This window comes from Neofelis nebulosa, chromosome 3 (assembly GCF_028018385.1).
Source record: "Neofelis nebulosa isolate mNeoNeb1 chromosome 3, mNeoNeb1.pri, whole genome shotgun sequence".
Lineage (NCBI taxonomy): Eukaryota > Metazoa > Chordata > Mammalia > Carnivora > Felidae > Neofelis > Neofelis nebulosa.
Window position 1 is genome coordinate 156,827,551 of NC_080784.1, and position 13,707 is coordinate 156,841,257.

General features: G+C 36.8%; 1 protein-coding gene across 33 annotated transcripts in view; it reads right to left on the bottom strand.

Moving 5' to 3' along the window:
- Positions 1-13,707, bottom strand: part of ADGRL3 (adhesion G protein-coupled receptor L3) — an 829,205-nt gene that overhangs the window by 146,699 nt on the left and 668,799 nt on the right. For 29 of the 33 annotated variants that reach the window (XM_058722441.1, XM_058722432.1, XM_058722430.1 and 26 more), the window contains 3 exons: positions 12,869-12,972; positions 3,360-3,545; positions 306-344 (listed from right to left, as the gene is read on the bottom strand). In XM_058722441.1, coding sequence (XP_058578424.1) covers positions 306-344; positions 3,360-3,545; positions 12,869-12,972 — 329 coding nt within the window. The remainder of the gene's footprint in view (positions 1-305; positions 345-3,359; positions 3,546-12,868; positions 12,973-13,707) is intronic. The other 4 variants (XM_058722427.1, XM_058722447.1, XM_058722445.1 and 1 more) reach the window with 1 other exon arrangement.

The window sequence follows — 13,707 nt, forward strand, 5'->3', positions numbered from 1 at the left end:
GAAGATATTAGAGATTTACGTATTGCACCCAACTCACCTTTTAGTTATGATCAAAATTCTCACATTCCAAGTTACACCTCCTTGTTGTTCTGTGTTCATCTTGGATGACAGAGCATGGGCACTGCCAGATTTCTTTTCAGCACATACCCTTTCATATGTCTTTCTGTCCCCACCCTTCACGCCCTCCCTGAAATCCCTTTAGCTCAACAGGGTACGTTACCATTTTTCTATCAGATGCCCATCAATGCTATCACCAACAGAGACAATTCAACAACTTAACACATTTATAAAAACGCAGAAAGTACCTGGACATAGGCTCTGCAAGAGCGCTCTCTTTTCTGAAGCTGAATCCATTAAGACAGCAGATTAAACACAGAATAGAAAAAACAAGTTAGTGACAGAAGAAAACAAGAAAAATAAAAGAACGCATCTACACAAAACACCTTATTCTGTTGTGCACTACTTTCTAGAGGAGAATGAAAGCTAAGCAGCAGCAAAATGTAAGCCATGGCTTGAAAGACAGTCGCCAACGCCCTTTCAGAATAAGCCAGGTGGAAACTGTATGGTATAAAGTTGTTAATGATGGGAGGAAATCTGGGAATAAATGTAGTAGAAATTAGTAATAATCATTACACTTCAGTTATTTGAAATGATTCATTTCACATCAGGTTAGCGGTTAATTCATGGGCCACAAATGAAGACATGAAGTTAAGGAAGTTATATCAAAACTTTGGAACCCACATTGTTTGTGGTTTAGAGATTATAGAGACGGTTAATATGCACCACAAACCGTATGTTCAAACACAAAAAATTCTGTTCATCAGAAAAATAGAAATGTCCATTCATTATGGTTATTTGATTCCAAGGGAAAGATACCAACAGATAAGTAACTTCTGATTAGAAGAATGTGATTCATCTTCTGACTTATCACTGCTTTTATTTCTTGAATAATTTCTTTTCACAGTTTTGACCAAAAAAATTTATACATTTTAGAAACTTCTGTGGGATAAGAAGCCTGTTTTTATTTGTTTGCATACTGAGTGATGTTTTTCTGGGCAAAAGGTTAACAACAACTCATATTCAATCCCAAACATTTTTTTTCTGATGATGGAATGAATAATTAATAAGTTTAATTGCCCTGTTTAAATAAATGACACAAAATTTTATAAATTCGATTGTGATTTTCTTCCACTTCCCTATTTTTTTTTTCCCTTCAGTAGCCTTGATTGTTGAAGGAGAAAATTACCCAGGTTTAAGAAGCAGTTACTCTGATGCCTTTTGTGTGGCTAATACTCTCCCAACTTTAATTCATGCATTCTTCAAAGAGCACACTGCAGTTACTCCTCTACAGAATTAAGTGAGGAATGAGTGCGAGTAAATTGCCAGCGCTGTCATTTGGATCACTGACTCGCATCTTGGTGTTGCAGGACTCTAAACCCTTCAGAATTTCAATGTGGAGTTCAATTGATTTGTACCAAGTTGACTTTGCAAATCTGATGGGTTATAACTGCTTCGGGGAACAGTGGGAACCACAGGATATGAGAGCAAGCCAGCAAGCATGTGAATAACCTTTGCCCTCCCATCTCCTTACCCCATCATGCAAATTAACATATGACAAACCACATTATATAAACAACTGAAAAGAGCCAAATGGGAAACAAAAGAAAGCATTAAAAAGCTTCACAAATGGAAATTTGCCCATTATGTAGTTATTTGATATTCAGAGTAGGCAAGCTGATTAGCTGTAGCCAGTTAGAATGTGACATTAATTGCCAGCTTTACCTGATATTGTCAGACATCAACATCATTTTTAAATAAAGATACAAAGTATTGCTATAACAAGTAATGTTATGGATATGTAACATGAATAGAAATTACTACCTCCAGTACCATTAGGATAACAATAGCTGGCGGCAATATTCATTAATAGCATCCAGTCAGCCTGGGTAATAACACGTTGAAATCACAGCATGCCCAGATTACATAGGCCGCTGTGGATTACATTTTATCAGGGACTTGGTTGTGATTCTGTCAGGGGTATAAGTGACAAAAATAACTCCTTCATGTTCAGCATGAAAAAAAAAACAAACCTCTAATAATAATTTATATCTACTAGATAAAACAGAATCTGTTTTCTGAGGATGAAACTGCAGGAAAAACTGTATTTGCCAGATAAAATAGTAGGCTTTCCTATATCCAACCATCATTATTGGAAAAATTTCTCCATCTTTATCAGTGAGACTTTAGTCTAATAAGACACAAAAGAACTTAACATATTAAAACACCACTCAGAAGTCATTTGTCATTCTAAAGGGGAATGTTCATTTAGTGACTTCCATTGAGGACTTTAGTCTGTTACTGCCAAATTCTTGCTTTATAAAGTAGTAGGACTATCAGACATTCAAGGCCTTACAATCCAGTTTCCATAATTGATCACTTCTCCTGCACAAATATCTTTCAGGGAACATATGTCATTTGATGGTAGCAATTCTAGTTTGTTTTTGATCATGGAGTAATTTCACCATGTGATTTTATAAGTAATAAATTATATTCCTTATAAATATGTAAAATATATTGTATGTATTTTATGTAGTTATGTAAGTTAAGTGCTTATATGGTGTATAGGTTATATACAATAAACAAAATGCTTGTATATGTTTATATAATGTATATAAATATATTGTATATTTATAAGTATCAATAAGAATATATAAAATGTATCTCCTCTGAAATTTAAAAATGTATTATTTTCATTATTCAAATTTGCGAAATACAATTAAACCTTCTAAGTGTTAACATAGTGAAGTAAAATCTGAGTAATTTAAATATCAAAAGGAAATACAAATTAAAACCTAATTACTTGCCTCATGAGTTTTTAAGTATAGTATTAATTAGATTAAGTCATTTCATTTTTAAAACATCTTTAATGAATTGCTAATATCCTTTCTCATTGTTGCTGTTTTCTAAATTTATACTTATTAGACTTTTGTTTTTTGCAATTAGACATTTGTTTTATTGTAATCATTTTAAAATAAAAGTATAAAAGGAAGAAAAGAAGCAAAATAAATCACATTTACTCATATTGACCTTGCCAGAATTTAGCATTCAAAACAGTAAACACTAAAGAAAATAGAATTGTAAATTCAAAAAATTTACATTTTTTGTAAAGAGAGAGATTATCATTTATTGTGTCTTTAGAGGCCAAATAGGGTGGGTCATCATTAATAATAAAATAGTGAAGCAGACTGAATGTAACTAGTGATGCTCTTTAGAACGAACGAATTTTATAGAGAGAAGTTAACCAAGGAAGGCTCACTGATCCTACTACAGCTTTAAAAATATATAGCTGAAGTCCTTACCTTGTTCAAACTCCGTGCAGCACTATCTTTTCCACCTGGGGTCAAGTTCCGGAGTTGTACATCTAGGAGCCCTACCAGCTGGTCCATGGCACGGACTGAGTAGGTGATGTCTCCAGCATTCAAATGATTTCTTGTTTGTTCAGCCAGCTCTCTAGCTATGTTGGCAGCTGTCTCTCCAGATTTCAACTGCGGTTTTTTGAAAACAGAATAAAAAGGAAAGAGATCTTAAGTAAGGGATTTTATTGGTCTCTGTGAACAATTGTTTTTGCATGGGAATTATAATCATCAAGCCAAGACATAGTTATTTAACTCCGGCTTCACCTGGAAGATAGTCTCAGGTTTTCCTACTAATCCATCTTTTCCCACAATACCTAACTTGAAATTCATATCTTTAGGAAAGTCCCCTTTGAGGAGTCTTCTAAAAATTGTTCTCACCCTAATTATCCATTTGAGTGGTCACATCTAAGGTTTGCCCTATGATTTTCTCTGTGAGTTTCTAAATTGGATGCTGATGAGTTGTGATGATGCAGTTGTGAATCCCCAACCATATTCTAAGTTCTAAGAGACAAGCACAAAGTTTCCATTGTGCCTAATTTAGTACTTAATACACAATGTATACGGACTGATGCTAAACTCTGTAAAAATTTGTCCCAAATACAATCCCTGTTTTTCAAAGGGTCTTCATTTTCTTCTGAACTAAATATGGGATTTTGTTCCCACTGCACTAGGTAGCAAATTACTGCTGTTTCTAGCATCTTCCTTTTCTGAAGCTACATGCTTATTTTTCAACTATATTCTATAAAGATATATCAAACTGTCAATATCCCAAAGATGTTATTTAAAAAGACAGATACTAATAACCCCTGCTCACGTGAACAAATTTGATAGCTTTGGGTAATAAGAAGATAGGGATATCTTACAGTGTTACAAGTTAAATATATAATAGTGTCATGTTTAGGAAACTTTTTTTTATAATTTTTTTTTTACGTTTATTTATTATTGAGAAGCAGAGAGACACAGAGCATGAGTGGGGGAGAGGCAGAGAGAGAGAGGGACACAGAATCTGAAGCAGGCTCCAGGCTCCCAGCTGTTAGCACAGAGCCCGACCCGGGGCTCGAACTCACAAACTGCGAGATCATGACCTGAGCCAAAGTCGGTCGCCCAACTGATGGAGCCACCCAGGCGCCCCGGTAACTTTTTTTTTTTTTTTTTTTAACACAGTCCTATATAAAACTTAGGGTCACACAGAGAAAAGTCCTTTCTGTAAGGTTATCTTCTAGCAGGTATTCAGGCTATAAGGAGCAAGACTAAGACTCTTAGTCATGTAAGTTAACACTATCTCCTCAGGAATGCTCAATAAATATTTATAGCAGGATTGACTATTAAGAAACAAATAAATAAGTTAGGGTTATCGGAACATCTATATCATTAATAATCATATCCTCAAGTATATTTAAAAATCCAAATTGAAAACGAAGCAAGTATAGTAGTAACACAATGTTGGGAAGGATTTGTGGAAATGTCTATCACCCTCAGAAACAGCTCCTGGGCATATATATTTGTATAGGCCCCACGTAGAATTAATTACCAATGTCCATTAAATTTTGTAATGCGAAGACTATATAACTGAGGGATTTCTCTTATCACTATCAGCCATAACAAATAATCCCACAGATGTAAAAGATAAATATTCAAAGATGTTTATTCTAGCTTGTTTAAAATATAAAACAAAATGGATTATGACCTGCAGAAAACTGCTCATGTATATAAATATCATGGAATATTGTACAATGGTTTAAAAGTATAAAGGAGATCAATGTCATTAACATCAAATTTCAACATGCAATGCTGAGTTAAAATAAATGCAAGTATAAAAAAGTATTTATTTACGCTAATATCTATTAGCATGCTACTTGAAATAAAAATACAAAATGTAAGTAGCATATAAACATGCTATCTATGAAAAAGAAATACAATACATAAAACATGATATTTTTATGTGTTTATTTTATATATATTTAAGCACGAAGTCTGAAAGATGGGAATCAAAGGAAAAATCCTTTTCTGTAATGTTTAAATTTTACAAGAAGAATGGTTAAAGTAGTTATTATATATAATCAGTGTTTTTTAGAAATCCTTAAAATTGTAAACACCCACACTAACTTTAATAAATTTGTAAAATATGGTCAAGAGCTACATAGCTAGATACCTGTAACCAAACGGAACATATTATAGGGTTCAAGGATAAGTACATAACAAATTCAATGTGGATCAAAGTAGCATTCATGGCCCACTGACTGTCATGAAAGTATTTTCAAGTGGTCTCGGAGTGAAATAAATGTGGTTATAATTCATACATTTTAATTTTATATACAATGTAAGGCTGTTTACTGGTAATCTAATAATCAATAAGTGATTTACAAAATTTAGTATTCGTTAATTTAAATCAGTGAGAAGCTAGGTATTCGCAAAGATTTCAAATTCAGTATTCCATTTAGACTTACTGAATGGTGCACATGATACAAGTGCTTGGTAACTTTGAAAAACTCTTAGTGTGCATATGAATATCCAGTGGTTGGAATTCCCATAATTTTCCAAGAGGATGTTCTTTTAATCAACACATGATACACAGTGGGCTGGCATTTGTTGTAGTTTCTATCTATGCTATTCCTCTAATAATGAATATATTTGTAGAATTCTATGGTTTTACTTTGTTAATCACTGTTGTACAATTGTTCTTTTTAAATTTTTTTTAAAATTTATTTTGAGAGAGAGACAGTGTGAATGGGGGAGGGGCAGAGAGAGAGGAAGAGAGAGAGAATCCCAAGCAGGCTCTGCACTGTCAGCACAGAGCCCAGTGCGGGGCTTGAAGTCACAAAATTGAGATTATGACCTGGGCAGAAAGCGAGAGTCGGACACTGAGCCACCCAAGCACCCCTGTACAATTGTTCTATACCTTTGTTGGTTGTTATATTGTTTTCTATTTCTTTATTGACATGTATTAGTTTTTCTATGAGAATGGTCAGGGCAGATGGACCTCTAGAGTCTTTTGATTTACTTAAATGGTCCATGTTGAACAAAGTTTGAGAGGCATCTGGGGTTAGAGGCATACAAGTAAATAACATTAATGCAATGATGCAATTTTATTTTATTTCTTATGTTTATTTATTTATTTGTGTGAGAGAGACAGCACGAGCAGGGGAGGGACAGAGAGAAATAGGGACACACAGAATCCGAAGCAGGCTCCAGGCTCTGAGCTGTCAGCACAGAGCCCAATGCAGGGCTCAAATCCACAAACCGTGAGAACATGACCTGAACCGAAGTTGGATGCTAAACAGACTGAGCCACCCAGGGGCCCCAACGAGACAATTTTAATAACAGGATTGTATATGAGGTATTATGGGAATATTAGTAGAGGGGTAGAAAACATCTGGAAATGGGGTGGGAACGCAACCAAAGTAAACAACTATAATAACCATGGTTTGGGAAGACAGGATACTGTAGGTACAACAGAAAGGAAAAGCACACTTTTCCACCTTCAGAACTCAATATTGATACCTACACAGTATAAATTATATTGTCTATGAGGTAAATATGTACTGTATCTTGCTTTAAAAATAGGATGAATGTCTCTATAATTTCAACAGTTATTCACTCTACATGTTCATTTGCTTTTTTAACTAAAATTTGAATTTCTAATGGCATCATGCTAAAGTCTGAGGCTATAATACTAAATAAAATGGTTCCCAATAAAAAGGAGCTTACGTACTAGCAATGGAAAGAACTCTTAATAAATTAGCTACAAAATTATTTAATTTTAATTTTGTGGAGTGCAATACAGAATCCAAGTTTAAGGGCCTTTTACTCGACTGTATGAAGTTAGGGAATAATTTAGGAAATGCTTTTCTTTCTTTTTTTTTTTTTTTTTTAATTTATTTTTGGGACAGAGAGAGACAGAGCATGAACGGAGGAGGGGCAGAGAGAGAGGGAGACACAGAATCGGAAACAGGCTCCAGGCTCCGAGCCATCAGCCCAGAGCCTGACGCGGGGCTCAAACTCACAGACCGCGAGATCGTGACCTGGCTGAAGTCGGACGCTTAACTGACTGCGCCACCCAGGCGCCCCAGGAAATGCTTTTCTAAGGAAGAATGTTTCGTGTGAGGTGGAGGAATGTTTCGTGTGAGGAAAAGAAAGGACTGGGTTAGGATATAGGTGAGGGCCTCTAGGCAGAGACGACACTTTCAGGAGGGAGGGGCATGGGGTCCTAGGGGAACTGCACAAGGGGTGCTATAACTGGAATTTAGGTGGCCAGAGAAGTGAGCAAGGGGCAGATTAAGTTGTCCCCTTCATAAGTCATGATGAAGATTTTGTGGATCATGCTAAGATCAAGGGAAGGTACTAATACGTCTAAACAGGAGTGATCTAATCAGAGTTGTGTTTGAAATCAAATGCAGGAGAATGGATTAGGGTTCAGGAGTGAATGAATGAATGACAGCGTACTTGCTAAGAGGCTACAGCAGCAGAAGCTGTTGTGGGTTAGGGTAGCAGCAGTGGAGAACAGTGGAAAGTGGCCTGATTTGGGAGAGACTTATAAGTACACTGACAGGCCTACTCTCTGAGGGGAGGAGAAGGGAAGAGAGGCACTCCATGGTAATGCCATTAACTGGATTCTCCAACAGCCATTATGACCTCAACATTCACCGCTCAGTTCAAAGGGTGCCTTTCCAGATAAGGCTTTCACTGACCATATTCTTTCCAGTGGCAGCCAGAGGTTACTCCCCTGTCCTGATGGCCCTATTTACTTCTCTCACCCCAGCAGTCACGGACCACAAGTATCTCATTTCTATACAACAAATACATGCATATCTCGAATCTGCCTCAAGCTTCTGCACAGAGGCAGGGTTGAAATAATGTTATTCTGTATATCCTAGCTTACAGACCTAATGAAAATGTCTGTCTCTAACATTTCTTTCACTAAATTCTACTGAAGTTATTTCTCAGCAATAAGCACATACACTGAGAAATCTTACGAGTTCTGTGAGGATTAGTAAATTAATACCTGTATTGAAATGGTGGGATTATATTCAGGACTTGAATAGGGGAAGGTAAACCCTGCAGCTTTAGTTGAGGATAATTATGACAGAGATGGATACTATTTACATGTCAAATTTTGACACATGTAAAAACAATTTTCTTTGAAATAAGCTTTGACATTTTATGAGATTTATTACATCAAACATTAATCGGGTGCCAAACCAATTCATGAAGGAGTTTCTCATAGTGTTTAAGTATATAGCTATCATTTCTTTGAAAGATCTACTTATGCTATTTTGCTGTAAATCAGAGTCAAGTAGGTATAGAGACAATTAAATGCTTCTATCTTACAATTGAAAGTAGGTTAAATAAGCCTGAAGTCCTAGAAACCCTACCAATCTCTGATAAAATTAAGAAGCAATTTACAGAATCTCTATGGAGATTAAAAGAATGGAGAAATTAAAATCTGGGTGACAGGATTCGACTTTTTCCTCCAAGGCAGGCAACTGGCTTATTTTATACAATTACATAGCAAACATTCTAGGTATTCACATCCTTCATTAGAAAACGCAGGGAGAACTCTACTTATCTCAAAATCTGTCAGTAGCTTGTGAACCAACAAAAGACAAGACTCTTCAGTTTGTTAGAAACAGAAAGACTATTTTCCAGTGACAATTCAGTCATTTCTTTTCCATATAATAGTTGAACTAGGCAATGAAGGAGGAAGCTTACCTCACTTCACATGCAAAGAAATATGAAAGCCATTCAAAACTGTAATTTCAAAGAATTTTAAATTGACTGGAGGGAGGGTAAAGTGCAATCAGCTCTTTAAAGGTATGCAACACAGAAAATATAAACTCCTTTTGGAGAATCTGAGTCTAACCTAGAGATCAAGCTGAAGTGAGAAACTGTATTTTAGTAAGCAGTCATTATGGCAAGAAAATACGATATTTTGCTACATATGTGTGAAGAGGCCGAGCTCTGAACCAATCTGCTTGCTGTCAAGAAAAGCTCGAAAATATTTTAAAAAATTAATTTGAAGACTAATCTATTTTTCTATCCACTCATCTATTTATCTTTGAACCTGCCTTTCCTTCTATCCATCCATCCATCCATCCATCCATCCATCCATCCATCCATCCATCCCCCCACCCATCTAACCCTTGACTCATCTATCTATCCACCTACCTACCAATTTTTCTTTCTCCCTCTCTCTCCCACCTCCCTCTCTGTTGCTGCTGGAGTAAAGGCCATGTTGTGCACAAATTTTTGCCTTGCTCTTTCTGTACATATTATGCTTTTATTAAACCTCATCATTATGAAAGTATTCTTGCTCATTTGTAACAAATTTCTTCATGAGATTCTGACTTCAAAGGCTTACATTTTCACTAATAAAATATAAGCTACACTTTATCACCACACAAAATTTAATCTATAATTTCACCAGTATGGAAGTGGCCTGAATTCATTCATGGATCAGAAGCCATCAAAATTATTTTCCCGTTTTCTCCCTTCTGGCCTGACTGCAGGGGTGGGGGCAGAGGTGTGTGTGCACAACTCATTTCTTAGCAAACATGAAAATATAGTTTGCATTTTCAAACTAAAGTAAGCATCCTGATGCATGTACTTGTGCATACTTGCTGTCTACAGGGGTGCCGGACACACAGTGGGTGGATAGTGTTAGTGATAATGAAAAGAATAGTCCTCCCTGTGGTATAGATGCTGAGACTGTGATCTAGAAGTGTTCTTTCCTTGAAAGCCTTCAGGAATTCCCTGAGAAGCACTGTACAGTCATAAGGGAGGTGCCTCACAGGCTATGATGCATTCACTCAGGAGCTCACGAAGATGGGGACATTGAATACACTGTTTATACTGAATCACTCCCTCCTTTCTTTTCTCATCTGTGCTGTCATTGGGGGTCAAAAATGTTCCTTTATTTTAAAAGTTTGAAGTTCACAAGACTACAAAAGGGGGAAGAGAGAAGGAATGAACCATGGAAGATAACTCTTTCACTTTAATTTTTCAACATGACAAAAAAATCCACTAGAAAAAGGGGAAAAGGCCACTTCCTGGGTCAAGGCCACTTTCCATCCTCCTCCATCTTGCTCTCTGCCCTAGAGGGTGAACTCAGAAGGATGTTATTCAGAGCGCCCCTCTTCTCTGGCTTCCACTGGGCTTGTCCAATGGGGAGGGTGGGCAAGGGAATGGAAGGAGGAGGGAGAGTGAGGTCAGTGTATTTATTTCCCTTTGGTCTTCTTCTGAAAAGTTGCCTGGGGCCAGGCTGAGTCTCTTGTCTGTAGGCCATCTTTCTTCTCAAAGACATCCGCTTGCAATTTTTTGTCACTCCATTTATCCAGCAACAGTGGGCCTGGGGTTGGGAATAGCTCCACCTCTGTTACTAGCACTGGGTTCTTGCTCAGTCCCTCGCAGTTCACCTTTGCTCCCCCGATACGGCTAGAAACAAATCCTTTTCCAATGTTCTATCTGTTGTTGGGACTCAGGTACTGAGGGAGGAAATGAGCAGAAGTATGAATTCTGTGAAAGATGCTTTGGAGAGTTAGGGAGATAATACGGACAAATCGCTCAGTGAACACTGCACACAAATTCTCTCTTGGAGGTTTACAATGTTAATATTTAAAAGTGTTGGAGTTTTATGGTAAAGAAACCTGTTCAACTACCCTTTATATTCAATGGATAGCATAAATATTTGGAGGTATGAGGGGCACGCCAGGTAAAAGGGTGGACAAAAGTGAAGAGAGACTAGGGAAGTAAGTGTGATGTAAAGGCAGGAATTCTGTGCAGTTTAACCAGTGTTGTGGCTATGCGTGGTATCTTGATAAAAGTAGACCCAGCTAAAACCCCAGCTCCAACACTGACGTTGGGCTACTTATATAATCTGATTCAGACTACTCCAAATCCTCCTGTTATTTTTGAAGATTTTATAAACTTATGGAAACTGCAGTGAAGGTATTATTATAAATTCTCATTGCCTAAATTCTATAATCTTACTATAATTATAATCTTACACAATTTTACAGACTCTACAGGATTAAACAGAATTGCTCCAGAATAATGGAACATATTTGTTATATTAAAAAAAAAAAAAAAAAAAAAAACACCCATCCATAAATCAAATGGGCAACAGCTGTCTGGTCTTTGCAAAGAATTATCTCTTTTGTCATAAGATTAGGAGGTCTGCAGAGGAAAGAAAAGAATTAAGCATCATTATCAAAGTCACCCAGTAATTCCTGCAATGAAATAGTCTAACCATATTCAGGAATTATCATGAAAACACTCAGCTTTCTAGGTGAATTATTACTGAATTAATATCAACCCCTGGGCTAAGTATGTAGGGAGTATTTTTTAAAAGTTGCTAATGTAAGGAGATATGCTACTGATCTCTTAATCTGATCACATCCAGCAAGAGTTATTTGCCCTGGGGTCTGAGCTACACTGTAATAAAATCAAAGGACATAAAAACTGTGGCAGGAACAGTGCTGAAATTGGAGCAGCATCATTATGAACAGCAACAAGTGTGGAGATGCATATGTAAGAGGGTAAACTAGAGTCAATATAACCACTGTTCTCCATGATTTAGGGTAAATAGATAGTTATGGCTCATCTGCTAAATAATCTACTGGGTAGATATTTATGGATTATTATTCAGTATATTACTGAGGACCAGCCTGGTTAAAAACAAATAGAGAAAAGGGCAAATGGCACAGACAGGCTTTTAGAAAGGCCATCATTCGTAATATTTCTCAGGAAAAAATCTCTTTCAGAAATTCCTCAGCATAGCTAATGTGCCATAGAAGGACTCTTCATTTTAGGAGTGCATAAATCCACACAAATTGCTATAATAAGGATTCATCCCATAGCCCTTTTGGCATAAATGCACATCTGGTCTCTGTTTGTAATGAAATCAATTCAAAGCCCCACAGTGCATTAATAATAAAAATGTTCAACATATTGCAACCAAATAAGCCCTGAAAATTTGAGTCTGCAAGATTTTGTCACACGTACATATACTTTTAACACTGATGAATGATTAGGTTACAGAACATTTATCAAATAGCTTAAGATTCCAAAGGTAGACTTTTTTTGGTAATTGTTATTTTCACAGGAAAATCCATATGCGTGTATGCTAGATGTTTTGCTTGCTTGATTTATAATACCTCTTGGACTTTTATACCTATAGTTCAAAATACCATAAAAATTTTATTATTAATAAAATTATCATAAGCAATACTGCCTGGTTTAGAGGAAGTTCATGGATTTGCCCTTTAAGAACAACAAAATTCTAGATTAGCTCATCGCATATCAAAGGGTGTCATTAAATCTTACATAAAAATATAATGGAAGAATATTTCCACATTAATTAAAAAAAGATCTTAACCAGTTTGTCTGCACCAGCTAGAGTCAACAGCAGAGGATCTAAGTTTGGGAAAACCTTCCTTGTCAGTCACGTGATTTACCTTTTGTGTTATTTGGTTAACCCAAGGAGAAGAACAGTTGCTAAGATCCGGTCCTTGGGGATCCCAGATTCCATCAGGAGCCAGGCATAGATATGTTGACACTCCTAGAACAATGAGAGAAAAAGGTCTGCCTTAAATACTCAAACCATGTTTCTTACAATGACTTTATATCCATGTTATGTTTAAATATGAACACAGGCAAAATGGAGATCATTAAGCTAAGCTAATGTTTTTGTTTTTTTTTTTGTTTTTTTTTTTTTAATTTTTTTTGGGACAGAGAGAGACAGAGCTTGAACGGGGGAGGGGCAGAGAGAGAGGGAGACACAGAATCGGAAACAGGCCCCAGGCTCCGAGCCATCAGCCCAGAGCCCGACGCGGGGCTCGAACTCACGGATCGCGAGATCGTGACCTGGCTGAAGTCGGACGCTTAACCGACTGCGCCACCCAGGCGCCCCTAAGCTAATGTTTATTGAAACACCACATCCAGAGCCTGGCAGACAATGGACACTGGAGAAATGCAACCAACTAAACAAAAACATTCAATATTTTTAAAGCACTTGCTGGCAACTACACCAGTTACAGAGGACAATTTCATAAATGAGATAGATGCGGTGCCTGCCACCATGGGGCTTATCGTGTGGGTTTTCACACAAGGCAAGGTAGCAGTTGAGTCTTAAAGGAATCAGTTTGCAGGTTTTTCAGGAAGACAAGGTAGGAAAGGGCACTCCAGGTGCAGAGAAGATATGCTGTCCTTGGGAAACCTCAAATGTTTTAAACTGAGGTCTACTGTACAGGAGAGTTATGTGTAACGGGCTTGGAAAGGCAGGCATAGTGAGATC